The sequence below is a fragment of the Mizuhopecten yessoensis genome, unplaced genomic scaffold, assembly GCF_002113885.1.
Source record: "Mizuhopecten yessoensis strain PY_sf001 unplaced genomic scaffold, ASM211388v2 scaffold9117, whole genome shotgun sequence".
NCBI lineage: Eukaryota > Metazoa > Mollusca > Bivalvia > Pectinida > Pectinidae > Mizuhopecten > Mizuhopecten yessoensis.
Window position 1 is genome coordinate 60,513 of NW_018407887.1, and position 20,788 is coordinate 81,300.

A 20,788-nucleotide genomic window follows, 5' to 3' on the forward strand; every position below is an offset into this window, starting at 1 on the left:
CATTAACGCAAAGAAACACATTGAATCAAATAAAAGTATGCGATTTGTGTTTTTATGTACGAATTATAAGTTTCATCGCTTTCAATTCTGTTCATTCAAGGTATGGAGTGACGCTGCCACACAGATCTTCTTCTCACTCAGCGCATGTCAGGGAGGACTTATAGCTATGGCCAGTTACAATAAGTTCACAAATCTTACCTTAAGGTTAGTTTTACCGTGTTATTGGGTTTCTTTTATTAACAGTAAGTCAATAAACAAAACGACTTAAAGTAAGGCAAAACAGTGTGTTGACGGAAAGAAGTTTAGAAGTTCTCTGATGATTTCCCACTGATGTTCGCGAATTTTATCATTCTTATACTTTTCGTGAGTTTAAATTACAAGAAAAGCTGAATGCATGAATATTTTCAGATGCTATATGATATACTTTAAGTTGTAGTAAATTACGTTTGGATTGAAACTTTGTAATCTTGTGTGAAGGGGAGATATATCTAGGTGAAAAGGGTAGTTGACATTTGGGTAGATGTGAACACGAAACACCCAAATTACCTTTTTTATAAAAACATTGAACTGTTTTTTTCTGGATGTTTCGGATTCTAATCATGTTGGTGAAAATTTCATATTTCAAATCCTGATATGTTTTAATATGTTGCTAAAAATCAACTGGAACATATACTTAAAATTGAAAGTAGTAAGAAATGTTTCCAATAGATCAATTCAATAGGTATGTCGCATACTCGTAGAATAAAACATCAATTTTGTCGATTACATAATAATGTTAACATATGTTTCAAAGGATTCTGTAAAAAGATAAATCATATAAATATTTGTACATATAAACATTAATTTAGACAATTTAGTTCGACGTAAGAAAAAACTGTAGCAGTCTTGTCCTAATTAAGCTATTCATTACAGGGATGCTTTGCTCGTGCCGGTAATCAACTGTTTAACCAGTTTTTACGCCGGGTTTGCCATTTTTTCCGTACTTGGATTCATGGCATACTCGAAGGGTGTGTCTGTGGAAGATGTCGCTACCGGTGGTAAGTTTATAATTTCTCACACATGTTTGTCTGAATTGAAGCCCCAAAAGTATCATGGGAAAGAGTCTTCCAAATGAAATAATCAGCCACAATGTTTGATAAGACATTTAAGCGGTGAAGCATTATTTGTTTTAAAATATTAGTTTTAGTTGTTTCCATTAAACTTAACGGAACTGGCAGCAGTTATAATAATACTAATAATAAACTTTATTTATCGAGGATAAAATACAAGTTTAGCCAAAGGCTTATCTTCCACATGGTCCTCTTGTTAGTAAAATACATAGGTTGATAAAATAACATTTTTACGCAATCGATATATAAGTAAACATGGTAATCTTGCTAATAAAACATGTGCTAGTTAAAAGTTACATATATATTGATGCAATCGACATATATAAGGTTATATCACAGTTATTTTAGTTAAGAGTATCACCGAATGCATAAAGTTTCATGCAAAGGTATTTCATCAATTAAATGGCATGTACCTAATATACATACATGCTAATATAGCAAACAATAAAAATTGATATAGTTATAAGCTAATATACTATAATCTAAAATATTAATATAATTTAGATAAGAAGTCTATTTAGAAAGTAACAAGTTTTGGTTACATGGAGAAACAAGTTAAAATCTAAGACATTGCTATACAGTATTTAGTAAGTTTTCGTTTGAAAGTGGTAAAATTGTTTATTTTCTTTAGGTCACTGGGTAAAACATTCCAGTCGTTAATACTGTTAATAAAAAAGTGTCTGGAATGATAAAACAGTTCTGTGTTTTGGTACATTATAATTATTTTCAATAGCAAATCTTGTATTCCTACAGTGACCATCTCGCACTAGAGACACACTATTTGATAAATATTCAGGTACTACCTGATGATGACATTTATAAAGCATGCACAACCTTCTGTAGCAGTTCAAACCTTTCAAAAAGACACGGTTTAAATACAATCTTGCAGTGAATTTTAGCAATATATACTACTGTGTAGAAAAGTTTTAACAGTTTCCATATTGCCTGAGTGGGCATACAGTTGTAATTGCTACATGTATATGGGCCTGCGTTCATGAATCCATTCACATGCTCAAGCAAGTGATTTGTGATCAAACAAACCATTTTGTAGCTTGCCTGAATCATGTTGAATAGTTAAATTGACGTATAGAAAAAGGAAAACTGCATATGACCCTTAGTCTCTTCAAATTTCTCATAGAAATTATCACTGCAATATAAACAACTATTTCATGAATAGAGACCATTGAAACGACTTGGTATTTTAAATTCTTACTCTATATCAATACATTAAAGCATTACCGATTACCATCTGCAGCTTTCTTCATTTCACCAATAATTGTATTACTGTTTTAAGGTCCAGGTCTAGTATTCATTGTGTACCCAGAAGGCCTCTCACAGATGCCAGTTCCTACATTATGGGCCATCCTCTTCTTCTTCATGATGATGACTCTTGGCTTCAGTTCTCAGGTAAATTCCCTAGACATTTAAGAAATACGATTTCTTATTGAAGTATGTCATACATAATCAACTTCATAATGAACAATGCCGCATCTCTTTAATGGCCAATCCAATACCGAAATATAAAAAGTTCATACAAAAAAAAAAAAAAACCTACTTCCAATTCTCTTACTACATCTTCAGTTCTGTTTTTGTTGTGTGCCGCCATGATTTATTTCCTATTGATCTTGTGTCTCCGCGGTATATGTAATAGAACTGATTTCCGACTTCTTCCTTTTATGTTGACACTGGTTTAAATATTCTGATTGCTATTGTTTACAGTTTTCTATTGTGGAAGCTGTCATTACCGGTCTCATGGATCAGTTTAGCAATATCTTAAACACAAAATGGCGAAAGATTGGTTTCCGGTTTTTGATATGCCTCACTGGATTTTTGCTCGGACTGCCCATGGTCACAGAGGTAATTACTGAACGGTTTACTATTGATTTCAAGCTACAATTTTTTATTTAATCCTAGAGAGCAATACGCACAAAAAAGAACACAAACAAGGGATAGGAAAACTTAATGTAACTATATTTGACCGTGTTTGGGCAAACAGAATAACAATTCGTTGTGTTTGCAGGGAGGCTACTACATGTTTGAGATGACAGACCATTTCATCAGTGGGTTTCCTATGTTATTCATCGGACTTGCTGAGCTCATTGCCATCAACTTCATTTACGGTAAGTGTATTACCTTGACATTTACGGTAAGTGTATTACCTTGACATTTGTTAAACTCAACACTTTCCTAGTGAATTCAGTGCTTTCCAGATATAAGTGTAACGTTTTCAAAGGGATGTTACTATCACAATAGCAATTTAATGTTTTTAGACAATATCATTGATCTTTACGTTGTACGTCCTCCTTACAAGGAACTGGGAAAACATCAAAACGTGAGGAGATACCTCAGTAAACAAATGACCTTTAATAAACTCCCATGATTCATATTTTTTTTCCGCTTATGGAGAACATGATTAGGGGTAATGTCCATGTTTCCTCCGTACAAATATAATAAACCTCTATTACTGTCAAAGTTGATAAAATTGAAAGTTAAATACAGAGCTAATATTGCTTTCTTTAACCGTATTCGTATAGCCGGATTTATTCGTGGGGAATATGGTATCGGTACTGAATATTATGCTTAAAATTTGATCCCGATTTCTTTTATAACAGCTACAAAACGTGGTCAACATAGAACCATACTTACATGTACATGTCACATCGTGCTTTTAACAAAATATTTCTTTTCTTTTGCGTGACATTTAAGTTTATTTTCAGTTTTTGCCTCCAATCAAACATGCATCAATAACGAAGTATCTTAAATAAAAATGCTCTCATCTTCAGTGAAATCCAAATATGTGGTAATTTTGTAAATAATTCATATCTTGAAACTAACATCACTTTTTACTTGTTTCAGGATTTTGGAATTTCAAACAGGATATTGAAATGATGCTTGGGCAAAACACTTGTATCACGATAAGCTTTTTGTTCTTTGGAATCATGTGGTGTTTTGTTTCCCCTATTTGTTTGGCGGTAAGTTGAAAAGATGATTTATTACTTTTATTAGGTGTCCGTGTTGACTAAATGAGGACGCCGTATGTGGTCATTCTACGTCATTAATTACTTAAGAAGTATTATGTTGCTATATTATATATACAATGGACCGTTTATTTTTATAATTTTACATCCATTTCAGAAATATGAATAAAAAGCAAAATAAACAAATAATAAAATAAATTTATTGTTCACGTTACCATAGTAAAATGTTTGCTGTTATAATAGCGGTTCACCAAAATGCTTTTGAATGTATACTCAAAATTGACATGTTGATTTGGATGAAAAAAATATCATAACATTTGACGACTGTTAATGTTTCCCAGGCTGTTATAGTAGCGAAGTGTATCGACTACGAGAAATTTGTGTCTGACGGATACGTGTACCCAGACTGGGCTCAGGCGATTGGCTGGTTGATTGTAGCAGGCGCTCTATGTTTTATGCCTATCTGGTACATCATCTACATGTGCAAGAATGGGCTATTCACGGTGAGTGTTTTCTGAAGAAAGAAGTCGATCAGAATTAAAATGAATTATTTTTAGAATATCTCCAGTGGAAGTGACAATATTTAAGAAATAAACTGGATTGACTTTGGGGTTATAAGGTAGATACCGAAAAAAAGCTCTGTGCACTTTGCATGAATCCGCGAAGCGTTTTATGCACAAAAGTTCGTTTTGTGAAAAATGTATTTGTTCTTATCAGAAATAGATATACCATTTAACCTCAACAATAATTATTGTTATCCCTTATAGTTTGATTAAGACAATCATACTTTGTTTATTTCACAGTTAGTGCATATATTCTTTTTCTTATAAAAACAAAATAATGTTGCTCAAAACAATATTGCGCAGTAATATCATCGCCAAGGAACTTCAACCAATCAGAACGTAGAATTACAAATACCGCACAAAACATTGCGGTATACGACATCATCTCGTTGTGTGTTGTCTGTGGATATATGATATACACTGTTACATGAAAAAATCTACCATTGGGGGAATAGCCAAAATAAAATTATTCTAATATAACATTTGTCTGACGTTGATCATTTTAAATTTTATGAATTTTACAGATGTAGTTTTGCCAAATTTTTCACAAAATGTTATTTTTCGGTGATGTGTTATCGAAGAGGGAATCTTGTTTTCAATTTTCACGATTTGTTTTCATGATTGCAGTCAACAACAAACATGAATATGATTAATTCTGTCGAGTTGATATCTATTTTGTTAAGATTTGTATCTAATAGTTTCTATTCAATTTTCTGGGTTATAATGACCGACATACAAACTGTATATCTTACATGAAGAAAATGTAAATAATGTAAAATTTAAAGCACTCGAAACTATACAAAAGAGTTCAAATTCCTCACTGATGTAAAACATTTAAGTACTTTATAGACGTTCAAAATATAGGTATTATTTTTTCTGTATTTTCAAGCTCTGTAAACGAGTAAATACCCCAACCAGAGCATGGGGTCCAGCGCTTCCTGAAAACAGAACCGGCCCGAGATATTCTCAAACAGTCGAAGTTACCCCTGTCATCGATATGGATGTCGAAGGCGGTTTATATAGACCAAAAGGCAAAGTCATATCATACGAACCCGGCGAGCCTCGCGGATATGCAAATGGTAACTACAGCCAAACAAACACTGTACCTTCTGCACCTGATCTGCAAAATGGAGGACTAGAGCCCTCATACGAGCATGGCTATATTAACAGTACCTTCTCCCATCCAGACGAATCTGGAAAGAAGGACGACTCAACAAAATTTTGAAACAGCCAACGTTTGTGACCAGAAATGTTTGTGACGCACAATGTTTTCGTTCCACTACCTCTTCCTATGTGAGACATCATGCTATCATCATTTGCTAAATATCAAACGATGAAGATCACCTCCGCTCCAAATTGATGTACTTGATAGGTAAATAATGAACGTATCCATATACTAATCAGGTGGTCCAATTATATACAGTGTATCTAGATATCATGAACATGTTCTGCCCTGATAATTCGAAAGGATAAAGCCGTAAAATGTATTAGGGTGTTTGCAGAAAATTATGAAACATTAGAACATATCTGATCTTTTATCTATTCCAAAATGTTGAGACAGTTACAACATGTACTCATACTTGGAAGTGAGAATGTTAAATATTTCATAATTGTTTTGGTAAAAACACATTCATTGTTTAGTGGTATGTGTTTCCTATCCATCTTACCAGAAAGGTGTTGAGGGCCTAATTTCCCGAATAATTGCAATTGTGCAAATTCGTGCTAGCGCTATTGATATAGTATACACCTGATACAAAACGTATACAACGTGTTTATGGTGGTTTCGTATACAAAGTAGCTCAGGACCTCAACCAACTTTGTTTACCTAACAAGATTAGACAAATAAGTACATAGTCACTAATATAAAAAGAAAATAGAAATACAGCCAATGTAAATGAGGAATAGCATGAAGAGTAAATAACAGATACTCTTACAGGACTTTGTGTGATGCTAGTATTCTTATGAATTGAAGAATTAACTGGTTACAAAGCGTAAACCTCTTCATAATCGCAATAAACAAACGCAAACGCATTTCCATGCCACAAAGTTGTTATATATATATATCAACATTGTGTAAGATCTCATCGGGGGAACTGCTACATAGTCTTGACGTCTACGTAATAATGTCGCTTATCCATTATCTCATATATGATACAAATTAAACTAACAATGTATTTGACATTGGAATCAAAATAATTAACTTTCTAATATATATTTTTTTATTTGTGCGGGGAGCGGCGACGCAATATCAATTCAATCAATTGACGCCTCTTTGCTTGCTTGTTTCTGTTTTTTGTTTCCACGCTTTGTAAGCCGTCTGTGGCATGCCTACCAATCCATAAAAACAGAATCCCAGAGCATTCACCTTCCCAACACGAATCATTGTACATATATACCACTTATATGAGTACCGTGTAATCAATTCGTCCTCATTGTATTCTTTTGATCTGATAAATACACTACATTGAACAGTTACTAGCATCAATGTATACATACACATTTTATTCGATAAAGTTAAACTTGGTTTGTTTCATTACTTTCGCAAACATTTCTTGCAAATAACCTGATTAATTATATCGATAAATAATTATATGTAGCGTCAATTAAACTTTTATTTTGTACACTTATTTAATATTAAGAGCTGTAACGGTTTTTGTCATTTAAATTAAGGTGATTTATTGATGATTAAAAAATGTGATAGGTGCCCAGAAATGAATTTATGAAAATACTCGATTGTATCAATAATCAAATAAAGCACAATTGTTTTGAACAGGACAAGCTTTAACACAGTTGAAAAGTATCATTTGAAATCATTATTTTACGAGAGATATACACATCAACAAATGTTGAAATTAATATTTATTTTGAATTTTTAAACATTATTCCGTCAAATTCATGTTCCTTATGTGTTGTAGTAATGCGACAAACCGTCTTGTTGAAAACAAACATGCACAACGAATTACATATACTTCATTTAATACACTATTAATGTTAAAATGTATGCCATAGTGATAGTTGTCTCTGTAGACCTGCCGTATTTTGCTTTTTCAAAATTAATTTCATTCATATCGCATTGTATTGTTTACACGTTTTTTTCTAGTTTGTGATTGTTTTGAGGCCAAGTATGGAGTTTTTTCAGTTTGTTTCCCCATTTTTCGAAAATTTCCTGATAGCATCATTGTTTTAAATGCTTGCAAAAACTACTGGATTGTGTTACCTCCCTTATGTTATCTTCCGCAAATGTAATACATTAAATGACTCCTGTCTCACTGCACTGTTGTTATCCCTACGTACAGTAACCTCCCATTCCTTTGCAATTCGAAAAACTGTAGAAAACGTTTGACCAGAAAAACATTCGTTGACCAATTAGCTCAGTCCGTTAGAATAGTAAGATAACAATCCGAAATCTAGGATTCGCACAGCTCTATTGTTGATTATATTTTGTTAATTTCATTGTTTGTATGATTTCTCATGAAAGTCCGGTAAGGTTTATTTTTCTACAATTTGATACAATTTCTAACATTTAGTTACAGGTTTTGGCAGTGGTATGGAGATTCTTGAGGTTAATTACATCGCATTGTATTGCCTGTAAAATTTGTATAGCTATGCCATTCTGCACTGCGAGTAAAGAGACACAAAAAAACTATAAACTAGTAAGTTTAACTTGAAATTAATTCAAAATTGAACACGACGGATGTCTGCTGGATCATCTACTTCTGTCATTTCACAGTGACACCTCTGTATATATAACAAATTTGGTCGACAAAATTGATTTGAATTAAAATGAAGTAATGCTAATGCATAAATGAAAATAAACACTTTAAACACTTATGGTTTCTGTCTGTTATATTTTTTCCATTGATATTACGACACCTTGATAGTCATAGCTATACAATATTCGTCATGTATCAACCATAGCATTACAATTTTCGTCTTTACCCACTTTTTGCAATATAGTTTCTGTCATGTTTCAGCCTTAGCAGTTCAGTTTTCGTCCTGTATTAACTAGCGCTATTAGTTTTATCACTATGTGGTGAAAATTGATACCCGTAAAAGCGAGGACATATTGTTGGACATTTTGCATGGATAAATGGTTTAGATAACAGTGGGTATTCGGACAACGTACTGTAACAATGCATGAATATATAAGGACATTGCTTTGCAGACGGTTACCCTTTCGGAACACCTGGGATTATTCCCCTTGTACTTTGTCAGGGGTCTTCATTTATCTATTGCTTTTGTCCATACTTTGTCCTTGTGTTGTCGACTTTGTGTTCGAGTTGAGGTTTTGACGACATCTCGGTATTCACTTGTTGTATTCGTGTTTTTCATTTTACTTGATTTTACCTGTGTAGTTTTAAGCTATACCACACATTCATACACTGCTTTATCAGAAAGAGTACATTCATCAATTTCCGTGATATATCATATCATTGTATGTATGTATTTTCCGTTGATAAGTACAGCGTCAATATCTATCACTAACTGCGAACAATTGTCATCACTACCCATCATTTACAGTTGATTATGTTAGCTGTACTTCATATTACTTACTTATGGATTATGATATCTGCACTGCCCATCACTTATTTATTATACATGTATATTAACCTTCATCACTTACTCTGGATGATCATTGCTGTACTACCTATTGCCTACCTTCGAATATGATGTCTTCACTACTCAGGAAAACTACTCTCAGCACCGTTTACAGTGAACAAGCCTACAGTATCCTTGAACCAGTTTTAATACAGAAAAGCATTCATTTATATTAAAGTATTTTGAAAGCTTGAAAATGACAACAACAAACCAAAGACATTGAAGAACATAACTGTGCCCGCAAATGAAATAAGATCTCATAAGTGATTTTAGCTTAATTGGAAACAAAATTACCGTTAATGGGAGAAAGCTCTACTGTTTATGCATGAGACCCTTTTAAAAGGACAAATATAGCACAGATCGTACAACTGTATACGATATAGTGTAATTTATTCTATTCCTGGGCACACTGTATCGTTTACAAAATAATTAAAAGTACAATCACGTTTGTGTGTGTTACGTTCTTAAATCATACAATTAGTCATTAAGGAAGTTTTTGTAATATTCATTCTTTTTCTGTTTGTTCAGTTAAAATTGAAAAAAAACTAAGGTTAGGAAATAATGTCATATGTAGTTTCTATTATTTTACTTACAATATTTGATTTCCTTTTACTGGTCAACAGTAACTGCATTTCAGATTGGAAAGAGGAAATAATAGCAATTCTAAATAACCTTTTCAATAATAATGCAAAACACAATTACATATCATTATGTAGTTTTATTTATTGATCAGGTAAACCAGAGTTTGATGTGCCATTTAACATGAAAGATATACATATTTTTTTAAATCAAACAAACGAAAAAGTTTGGTTCTGGTCTTTCAGTATTGGGTATTTAGAATTGGTAATCGTATGTTCAGTTTCCTCACTAGGATGTTCCGATGCTTTTGTTTTCCAATAAGCGGTATTTCCATTTCGGAGATAGTTCAAAGCACCCGAGTTGGAACCGTTTTACGAACTTTGACTCCTTCTTGAGTTGTATACTTGCACATCCGGAAAATGTGTGACCTTTCAAATCAACGGTAACTTTCTCAAAGAGGACGCATGCATTGTAACCCTGCTGGAAACCCTTGCAAATCGGGGGAGGATCAGCGCCTTAAACAAAAAAGATTGTTGCCAAGGATCAGTGCAAAAAACAACACATTTAACGTGGTCCCAGACACATGATATACACTAACACTTGAACCCTAAAAAAATAAACATATTAATTAATTTTCATAAAATTCCTGAGAAAACAAACAAACAATCTTAATAGTATAAAATGATACAGAAAAATCAGTTTAACTTGTTCATACAAGAAAGTCAGTGTGCATCTCTCTTCTGTTTGACGTTTTGACAATACGTAATATTCTTCTTAAAATACACTGTAAATAAAGAAAGAAAAGGGGAAAATGGTCCATTTCACTATGTAGCTACATTATATCAAATCCAAGAAAAAACAACTGTAAAAACTCTACGCATTGAAGTAAAAGATGTCCTTTTTCTCACTTTATTATTTTTACAGTCATTCATATAAATGTATGTATATTGCAACATTCAGGCATGTCAGGAATTTTATTTACGTCGTCAGATAAAATCACAAGTCTTAATCTTATAAAAAAACCACTTTATGCTACATATTGACAGTGAATGTGTAAGCTATTACCGATAACATCAAGTAAACCACTTTGGATATGTGATTTTATCTTAGGAGGAAACATGCATTAAGATAAATTATAACGAACCATAAGAATTCAAAGCGTGGAAATGATTACTGTCACTTACCTTTTATCTTGTCTGCCATTATAACATTCCCGTTTAGTGTGACTCTAAAGTTAACACACGTATCCTCCTCGAATGATGCGATTCCACAAACTGAAAGCAAAGGTCAAACATTTTTACAATGAAGCCATGTGTGACGCAGATTGAGTTGTTATTTTCTTTAAAAAATAAGAATTAAATTACGTTACTAGTCAAAGACTAAAGAAAAACAATACAACATATACATGAATCGCAATCAACAGCAGTCTTAGTATTAAGCTAACAACCCCCTTTCCCGATCCCCACCCTTCCTGTGCCAACCCCAACATATAAAGCGAGGAAGTGGAAGCGTTTTAAGAACTAAACAACCAACAAGAAAGATGATGTTGGGCAAAGAGAAATTGCAGATTAAAAACAAAAACAGTTTGAAGACAGTTACATTGACTACATCCGTAAGAGAAAAACAGCTTTTCTACAAATTATAAAGAAAGAAAACAATATGTGGGACACTTTTTACGACTACTGTTTTCACTCTCCTCACTTACTCAATGTTTTACCCAATTTACATATAACAAATTTGATCATGTTTAAGTAAGCGTTTAACAAAAAAGATAATATTGATGTACCATTCATGTCCTGTGACAAACGAAATTTAACACAACAGGTAGAAGAGTTATTCGCAGAATTGCAGGATTCAGCCTTTTGAAGCTCATCGATGAAATCGTCGAAATCTCCAATCGCAAGCTCATCTCGTAGCTTCTTCTGTAAATCTGCAATGAGAAATCAATTACCATATTGAATTTTCGGTCGGTTTTGCATTGAATGTATCTTTGTGTTTTTTGTTATAGTTTATTGCATTACTTACATTATATATACATGTATGTATATGGAGAATAACAAATGACATGTATTATTTGTTAAGTGCAGTAGTAGAACAAGTGAGTCTTTGAATGCGAAAATCCAATTTTATTTTGTACGTGAGTTTATATTCAACGAATATTCAGTTTCATTGTTATTCATTGAAAACAAAATCGGAAAACATTGGAAAAAAACATTTCTTCTGAATCAGCAAAAATAGTATTTGTGTCGTTTCAACTAGACTGAACATACCTGTAATTAGTCAGCATTATATAAATTGTTTACGTCAACGAATTCCATATACCCAATCTTACATTAGCAAAACATTTTCAAAAATATTATAGTTGAAGTGTCAATGAGCAACTTTACAAACGTGTCTATTATAAAATCAAAAACGCTCAAGAAGGGATATTTCTACTATTAAGAGCATAGATATCATAGAGATAAAAAAATAAATAAAAAATCTCAGAAAAAAGAACTTCCGGCTGTAGGTAAAAAAACATTAATAAATGTTTTAGTTTTTTTTATATTAACATGTAAAATTGTAAAAAAAGGAATGGATGTCAGGGAAACTAGTGTCCCGGAGAGTAATTAAACGCCTTTAAACCAAAACCAACAATAGCGCACCTAACATGCATTTGCTCGATGATCGTTAAGAGAGATATCAGCGATAATAAAAAAAAACTGTATCAATTAGTATGTCTTAGTAATCTGTATCATTTCATGAACAACAAACCTCGTAAGAACTGTCCATGATCTCCGGCCAGGCAAGATTCAAGGACCAGCCCGAAACACAGGAGTGAAATCACAGAGGTATGCATGATTCCAGGCGCAGTAGCTACTCAAGTGTTTCTTCTGGCCGCAAGATATAACTTATTCTTCAAATTTTTCATTATATATCGAGAACCATACGGAAATAATTCGCATTATATGGGTCAACATGCGCTCAGATTTATATAAAGTACAAGGAAGAATAGAATATCAACCTATTGAATTATGAATACGCCTTGTTTGTACGAGGTTATTGGAAATTTTCTGTTTCCTTTTGTTTATTTCCTCGTTTTTGTCTTCGGGCTATCGTAAATTGTCTCAGCTGGATAAAATATGTGTGATATCTTTAAGACCATATTAAATAATATCACTGAAAGGAATGCATATTTTACTTAAACTCGAATTACATGTCACATTAATAAAGAAAAGTCACGACGGTTGGTTTTAAGTACAATTTCAGTTTACATAACCCGATTTATCAGACATTATAATGAATGTTGATAACCATCAAAACACTATTCCCACACTGAGATATCCTCAAATTAACTAATGTTTAGCATCTCTGCTGATAATATACAATTATGTGGGTTCGGAATAGACATTATTTCTATCGTTAATTCGACGATCGCTCGCGTTACTGTTTCGCTTGTTTAATTGGAAACGTCTCGCCGTAGGTAATATTTCTTTTTGAGATCGAATCCTTGATGATTACAACACGAGCTGCCTGATTTAAATAGCTAATTTGCATAACATATTATTTATTTTTGTCATTTGATAAATAATTTGATAAATCTGAATGAAACAAGTTCAACATACCGTATAACTGTTATTTACGCGAGATTCAATTTGCGTGAATTTTCCCTACAGGTGAGTGTATTTGTTGTCAAATTCCTCGCCAAAATTACATGTGTCACACAATCAACTTCCAAACATCTAATATAACTCTTGGTGTATATGGATCGTCATGTCCACATACTCGCTATTCCCTGACGACATGCATGTTATGATGTATGTTATCGCAATTCATATTTACGCTTGGCATATTATTCTGCGAATTATATTTTCTCAACCACCGCATTGACCCGCGAAATTCGCGAAAACATCATTTCCGCGGTAAAAATAATCTTTACGGTATTTCATTATAAGCGAAAATATATAGATGTATTTCATGTACAATAAATACGTAATCTTTCTAGCATACACGTTACGTGTACCGTGAATCCTAGATCAGATATGATACTATTCATTGACTTAATAGACAAGCAACTATACCAGTTATAATACATGATTTAAAACTGTAACCTGTTATTGTCTATATATAAAATAGACTATTCAAACATATTATAGTGTACGAGAAGATGTACATGTATTCATGTCTGCACAATAGATAAGTTATCTTTCTTGCATGCATGTGATGTGTACCATTAATCATAGATAAGATATGATACAATTCCATTACTTGAAATAGGAAAAACATGCAAATAAAGGAGCGTACCACTTCTGGCAGAAAGATAAAATACACGCACTAATAACAAAATAGAGGCACGTCCTTAAATGATATTTGCTGGAATTAGGATGTTAAACACTACAAAACCAAATCAGAATTAAGGTCTTAGGAGTGTATTGATAAACGGAAATAGGAAGTACATCCTTAGTTGAAAATCCAATATAAGGAGACAGTATCACAATTTCCGCATATTCTAATGTTTAATATTAAACTGATGAATATTGTATGTTTATTATTGACAGAACAGTGTGATCTCTCGATATTAAAGTATTTCAAACCAATCCAGGTATTAATTCAGTTGTTATTTATCAATGAGTCACATGTGTCCATTTGTCTGTTCTTCAGGAAACCGGCTACCTATTTCACTACCGTGAAGTTTTTCAAGGAAGATAACTATTCCATGTAATTACTATATGTATATGGTTTTATTATAAAGTGTCAATTTTTAATCGTTTATAGATAATTTATTGTATACAATTTCAGCATTTATTAAATTGATATACATTAATGTAATACTAATATATGGCAGTATCATTTTTATTGACATTATTTTGCAAACAATTGTGTCTTTCATTTTTTTTCAAAATTCACTCCTTTTTACATAAATTTCCATTTAAAATCCTTAACATTCTGACAACCGATATTTTTTGTGGTAGAACATTTTCTTTATTTCAAAGCAATATAACTACAAATTTTGAAAAATACTACTGATAAATGGTGACACAATCCTATTACCTTAACTTCATTGTCAAGCAATTATATGCTTTTACGATTTAGCCTGTTATATGCTTTTAATTACTAGTTTGTATAAAGAAAAAAAAAAGTTTGTTGAGAGAGGAATCACTACAAGCAACATAGTGTTGTTTATGTATGAAGCTCATTACGAAGGAATCACATATCGCATATGTCCTTGAGGAATTCCTTGCAATGATAACTCTTATTTTCTTTTTCCTGTTTGTTCTGTGCGGGTTGAAATATTAAGATCATAAATCACATGTACAGGATGTAATTCGATATTTAGTTTCGATAGAGCTAGTTATAAGATATAAGATATGTTCCTGCTTTATAATATAAGGTTGTAGGACTTGATTCGAAAAGGGAAACAAATAGCCATGCAAACTGAATAACAATACCCACAATAATTAAGATAAACAGCAAAATATATAGCACTGCAGTTTAATTACTTTTAAAGGTGAATCACAATTGGAAGTGTCAATTTTCAAAATATTTACATAAAAGATTAAATCTTTACAAAAACTTATATTTTGGTTTTGGTGTGTAATTGTTCGTTGTTTGAAGATGGAATTCGTATTGTACTGCCTTAGTGAGACAGTCCTATTATAATCCGATGGTCTGGTTGTCGGGTAAACGGTACTTCAGTTTTGGGGGTAGTTTAAAGCAGCCGAGTTCGTGATGAGCCACAATCACTGGACCTTTGCTGATTTTCAAGAAGGCACATCCGGAAAATGTGTGAGCCTTTAAATCAATGGTGATGTTCTCAAAGGTGACGCACGCCTTGAAACCCATGATGTCCTTACATACCGGAGGAGGCTTAACACCTATAATAAAAATGACTGTGTAATGTACGTGTATCAAGAATATTTGTGACGAAATGTTCGATGTGTTTTCATAATGATGAGATGTACTGTCATTGGTATCTCAACTACTTATTCTGTTACTGTTAGGCGGTGGAACCTACTTTTAAAAGTTGATAAATAAGTATTTCATGAACTTGTTGCTAGACATTATATGTTGTTTTCTTTTCCAATTTGATTTTTGCATCTATAAGTTTGTACCTCTTTTATTTTCAGTATAGTTCCTCGCTATGATACTTAAAAAATCTTTTAAAACAAATACTTCTTTCATTTAAATATTTCTTTTTCATTTATTTTAAATAAGTTTGTTTTATCGTGTTATGGCTGCAGGAAAATATAAATAAGACAAAGACAAAGACAATAACCTTTGATCTTGACCGTGAAAACAACAGCTCCGTTGAGTTGGAGGGAAAAGTTAACATCTATATTTTCCTCAAAGGCTACCACCCCACAAACTGAAATAAAAAATCATCGTTTAGTATAATGGGAACATAACTTATTCTACAAACGGATTTTGTACATTTGGTTTCCTTAGTTTTGAAAGTGTCATGATTTTGTGGTATTTACTATGTATGTAAACGCGTCATAGGCTTTCGTAGATCTACCTTCTTAGACTAATGGTGTTGAATAAAGGTAGCATCATCCACCACGTGACCTGATACTTAGCAGACAAGCATAGCCCGGGTAGCATAGCAAAGCATTGTTCGGTAAAACAAAACACCATATACATAACAGTGACTATGTCGCCAATGTAATCAAGGAACACCATTTGAGGACAGAAGCTGATGTCTCGGCGCTCTTCACTAGCGTTCCGGTATCGGCATTCATCCGATGTGTTAAAGACAAACGCTACCCTTGATAACGAAGTATAATCATGAGGCTCTTAGAATGTGTTTATTGTCAATGGGGGTGTCCTAAAAACAATTGCAAGGATGTGTCATTGGATCACAAATATCAACAATCTAAGGGAACGTTATGAGAAGCACTTTCCTTGTATCCAAAACCGACAAAATGTTGGTATAGGAACGTGGAAGATTCCTTCACTATAGTACATGAGTATGACGATTAGTGGTTTAAGTTACAATTAAACAAAATCTATTTTCAATTTAATATAGCATACAACTCTTCAATCATCTCGTTTTACTATCGCCAATGTGTCATAGATGTAGGGTAATAACAGCTACCACAAGTCATTAAACACCATCAGGTCTTAGCTTATACAGCATGAGGACCCTTTCTCCATGACAAACAAATATTGCCGGACATATACATATATATAACATGAAGTGCAAGTGATGCACACAGAAATATATCAAAAATAACGATGACTCTTCAACCAGACAGAAGTGGGATGACAACCTCAGAATGACATTAGCAATTACAGTAGGGGTCATTTAAAGGGTACACGACACGCTGCCAGCTAATATCAGATATCCATGTAGCAAATTATGTCATATTCATAAGACGTGCATAGAGGCGATAAGGATAGTTCACCAGACCCAGCATTTAAACAGTGACAGCGGATACTTCCTTCATCAGCCTGGCCATTCTGTCACGCGCATTGATTCACTTGACAGGTGTTCTTTTGACATTAACAGGGAAGTTAGCAGATTCCAAACAAACGTGTCACCTGGATAATGGAGACTTTGTATAACACTTTATATGTTATTTTACTCAGGTGATATAGCACAAATCATTATATGTTTGAGATATGGCGTACTTTTGAAATATTTAGTTAACATACATCCACATTTGTATACTCATAGGAATACTAAAAGCGATAATAACATAAATTGTTGCGTGTTATAGGTTTTTGACATGCGATAAATTAAATATCAATATTGCTTTACCGTGCATGTCAGTCTTCAAATGAATATTGACACAACAGGAACAGGAGTTAGTATCACAGCTGCATGATCCAGGCTTTTGAAGCTCATCCAAGAATTCCTCGAACTCCTCTTTCGCAAGCTCATCTCGTAATTCCCTCTGTAAATCTGCAAAGAAGAAAAAACAATATTGGCATGAAACGTTGTTTGTTTTTGCGTCAGCTGCGTCAGATGCTTCAGCTTATCTATCTGTTCACAAAAGTGTATGGACTTACGGGAAAATGAAAGCAGACGTGCATTGTCTTTACTGTGTTTTATACTATAAGGCATGTTAAAAATGGCCAAAACGAAATAAAGTCTAGGCCCCCTTTTCACAAATGCATGTTTTATTTAAACGTAATACATTAGGTACGTTTAAATACATTTTCAGTTCATAATAGTTCATGGAAAAACAAAACAAAAAACTTCTTAAAGAATACTTTTGTAGGAGAGAATAGTATCGTTTTAATTTTTGTACCGACTACAACTATAGACCAAAACAAACACAATTGATAAAGGCATCTTTACCGCTAATATAAATTAGAGGCACAGAGGGCCTGTATGACTCACACTGGATATTTAAGCAATCATGACAATATTGCCATTAAAAGAAGTTTGACTAATAATATCCCATGGAGAGGACCAGTCTCCGGGGCAAACCCTAGTAGCATATCTGTTTATCCAAATCTTCACATTCAGCTATTGCATTTTTTGTGACAGAATGGAAATTCCAAATGTATCTTTGTTATGACTTGGGGACTAAGTTTGTTTGGTTGGGATTTAAGGTTGAGGGCAGTACAATTCTGAATCATTGTCACCTAGGGATGTTCCAACCAATAAATATGGGTAAACTTCATCAAATAGTTCCTGCGAAGATTTCGATAAAAGCAATATGTCTATATTACCCTTTTTTGCCCCGCCCCGAAGGGCCCAAGAGGGGTCAGCCCTTCCATTTGTTCAATTCTGAATCTCTAGGAATCATGCATTCAAATTTGGTTAAATCTTAATCAGTGGTTAACGAAAGGAATTGTTGAAATATATTGTTGATGGGCGGATGACGGATGCCGCTGTACGGCATAAGCTCAAAGAAAACAATTGTTTGACATTATATTTTAATATATTTTCTATTTTACCTGTATACACTTCAACATAATAACAAAAAAAAATGTTTAAACAGCCTTGTAGCTGATAAATACATATGCATAACTAGTTCGTTTAATTGTTTCAAAAAGTCAAAATAACGAAAATAAACACAACTGATAAATCTTCTGCCTGTATGCATATGCATTCATCTAAGCTTTTAGTTCTTTTCACTGGTATGAAAATAAATACAGTTAAATTAAACGTAAATAATCCCCGTGTTCCCAACAGTATGTAAACGTCAGAAATGCCACCAAGAGAGTATCTAAAATGCGTGTTACAATTAAAGAAATGTCAGCGTAATTACAATATCACAATAGTGTACATTTAAAAGTAGCCTTATCAATTCACAATTAACAAACCTCGTAAAAACTCTCGAGTATCTCTGGCCTGGCAGGATCCAAGGACCAGCCCGAAACACAGGAGTGAAATAACAGAGATATGCATGATCTCAGCGACAGATACCCATGCACTATAACGTCTGGCTGCAGGATGTGATTAATGGGTGTAGCGTCTCAATTTATACAATAAACCATACGGAAACAATTCGTGTTGATGAATTCACGTGCGTAAGAATACAAAGAAAGCACTGCACAACTTTGGAAGACACATATTAAACAAGGTTACGCCCTATCATAAACAATTACATTTCCTTGCTTAAAACTTCCACCATTAATATGTCAAAATGAGAAAAAAATCATACCTGAACGAATGATTTATGACAAAACTTAACTGGGTAACTATGCGTATGCATCATATTTACATGGTGAAGTATCAGTTTAGGAACTATAAATTATATTTACTCTGGGATGCCTCGGGTTAGGTACAATGTAGCGTGTTAACATGGGGATTGGGGTTTTTTTGGTATGATTTATTTTAATGTATTTTGTTTGATGTCTGGGGATGGCTTGGTTAAGGTTCAATGTATTCTGTTTGCCTTGGGGTGTCTTGGTTTCGGGCAATGTATTGTGTTTACCTGGGAATGGCTCGGTTTAGGTCAAATGTATTTTGTTTCCATGCGGATGTCTTGGTTTTGGTCAAATGTACTTCGTTTTCCTTGGGATGTCCCGGTTAGGGTTCAGTGGGTTTCTTTTACTCTGTGATGTCTCGGTTAAGGTACTGTGTATTCTGTTTACTCTGGAATATATCGGTTTAGGTACAGTGTATTCTGTTTACTCTGTGATGTCTCGGTTAAGGTACAGTGTATTCTGTTTACTCTGGAATGTATCGGTTAAGGTACAGTGGGTTTCTTTTACTCAGTGATGTCTCGGTTAAGGTACAGTGTATTCTGTTTACTCTGTGATCTCTCGGTAAAGGTACAGTGTATTCTGTTTACCCTGTGATGTCTCGGTTAATGTTCAGTGGATTTCTTTTACTCTGTGATGTCTCGGTTAAGGTACTGTGTATTCTGTTTACTCTGGGATGTCTCGGTTAAGGTGCAGTGTATTCTGTTTACTCTGTGGTGTCTCGATTAAGGAAGAGTGCATTCTGTTTACTCTGTGATCTCTCGGTTAAGGTACAGTGTATTCTGTTTACTCTGTGATGTCTCGATTAAGGAAGAGTGCATTCTGTTTACTCTGTGATCTCTCGGTTAAGGTACAGTGTATTCTGTTTACTCTGTGATGTCTCGGTTAAGGTTCAGTTAGTTTCTTTTACTCTGTGATGACTCGGTTAAGGTACAGTGTATTCTGTTTACCCTGTGATGTCTCGGTTAATGTTCAGTGGGTTTCTTTCACTCTGTGATGTCTCGGTTAAGGTACAGTGTATTCTGTTAACTCTGGGATGTCTCGGTTAAGGTTCCGTGGGTTTCTTTTACTCTGTGATGTATTGGTTAAGGTACAGTGTATTCTGTTTCATCTGGGATGTCTCGGTTAAGGTACAGTGTATTCTGTTTACTCTGTGATCTCTCGGTAAAGGTACAGTGTATTCTGTTTACTCTTTGATGCCTCGGTTAAGGTACAGTGTATTATGTTTACTCTTTGATGCCTCGGTTAAGGTACAGTGTATTCTGTTTATTCTTTGATGTCTCGGTTAAGGTACAGTGTATTATATTTACTCTGTGAT

The 20,788-nt window shown here is 33.6% G+C and overlaps 3 protein-coding genes across 4 annotated transcripts in view; 1 reads left to right on the plus strand and 2 right to left on the minus strand.

Moving 5' to 3' along the window:
- The window catches only part of LOC110457393 (sodium- and chloride-dependent glycine transporter 1-like), a 29,004-nt gene extending 22,146 nt beyond the window's left edge, over positions 1 to 6,858 (plus strand). For both annotated transcript variants that reach the window (XM_021508648.1, XM_021508647.1), the window contains exons 8-15: positions 101 to 204; positions 913 to 1,037; positions 2,404 to 2,516; positions 2,829 to 2,966; positions 3,130 to 3,229; positions 3,966 to 4,081; positions 4,429 to 4,590; positions 5,540 to 6,858. In XM_021508648.1, coding sequence (XP_021364323.1) covers positions 101 to 204; positions 913 to 1,037; positions 2,404 to 2,516; positions 2,829 to 2,966; positions 3,130 to 3,229; positions 3,966 to 4,081; positions 4,429 to 4,590; positions 5,540 to 5,875 — 1,194 coding nt within the window. In that variant the 3' untranslated portion in view covers positions 5,876 to 6,858. The remainder of the gene's footprint in view (positions 1 to 100; positions 205 to 912; positions 1,038 to 2,403; positions 2,517 to 2,828; positions 2,967 to 3,129; positions 3,230 to 3,965; positions 4,082 to 4,428; positions 4,591 to 5,539) is intronic.
- A 3,094-nt stretch (positions 6,859 to 9,952) lies between these two features.
- On the minus strand, positions 9,953 to 12,756 carry LOC110457394. Its single transcript, XM_021508649.1, has 4 exons — positions 12,583 to 12,756; positions 11,615 to 11,758; positions 11,013 to 11,102; positions 9,953 to 10,343 (listed from the first exon to the last, which is right to left on the minus strand). The coding sequence occupies exons 1-4, from the start codon at positions 12,665 to 12,667 to the stop codon at positions 10,117 to 10,119; spliced, it is 546 nt and encodes a 181-aa protein (XP_021364324.1). The 5' UTR covers positions 12,668 to 12,756; the 3' UTR covers positions 9,953 to 10,116.
- Positions 12,757 to 15,284: 2,528 nt separating this feature from the next.
- LOC110457401 lies at positions 15,285 to 19,231 on the minus strand. The gene is made up of 4 exons (XM_021508659.1): positions 19,087 to 19,231; positions 17,570 to 17,713; positions 16,085 to 16,174; positions 15,285 to 15,683 (listed from the first exon to the last, which is right to left on the minus strand). The coding sequence occupies exons 1-4, from the start codon at positions 19,169 to 19,171 to the stop codon at positions 15,463 to 15,465; spliced, it is 540 nt and encodes a 179-aa protein (XP_021364334.1). The 5' UTR covers positions 19,172 to 19,231; the 3' UTR covers positions 15,285 to 15,462.
- Positions 19,232 to 20,788: the final 1,557 nt, after the last annotated feature.

Excerpts from the sequence above, each read along its gene's own strand:
- LOC110457394 (XM_021508649.1), bottom strand. The coding sequence starts at position 12,667 with ATGCATACCTCTGTGATTTCACTCCTGTGTTTCGGGCTGGTCCTTGAA. Across the intron at positions 11,759-12,582 it reads TCATGGACAGTTCTTACGAG|ATTTACAGAAGAAGCTACGA; the intron begins GTTTGTTGTTCA and ends TTCTCATTGCAG. Across the intron at positions 10,344-11,012 it reads AATGGCAGACAAGATAAAAG|GCGCTGATCCTCCCCCGATT; the intron begins GTAAGTGACAGT and ends TTTTTGTTTAAG.
- LOC110457401 (XM_021508659.1), bottom strand. The coding sequence starts at position 19,171 with ATGCATATCTCTGTTATTTCACTCCTGTGTTTCGGGCTGGTCCTTGGA. Across the intron at positions 17,714-19,086 it reads TACTCGAGAGTTTTTACGAG|ATTTACAGAGGGAATTACGA; the intron begins GTTTGTTAATTG and ends TCTTCTTTGCAG. Across the intron at positions 15,684-16,084 it reads TTTCACGGTCAAGATCAAAG|GTGTTAAGCCTCCTCCGGTA; the intron begins GTTATTGTCTTT and ends TTTTTATTATAG.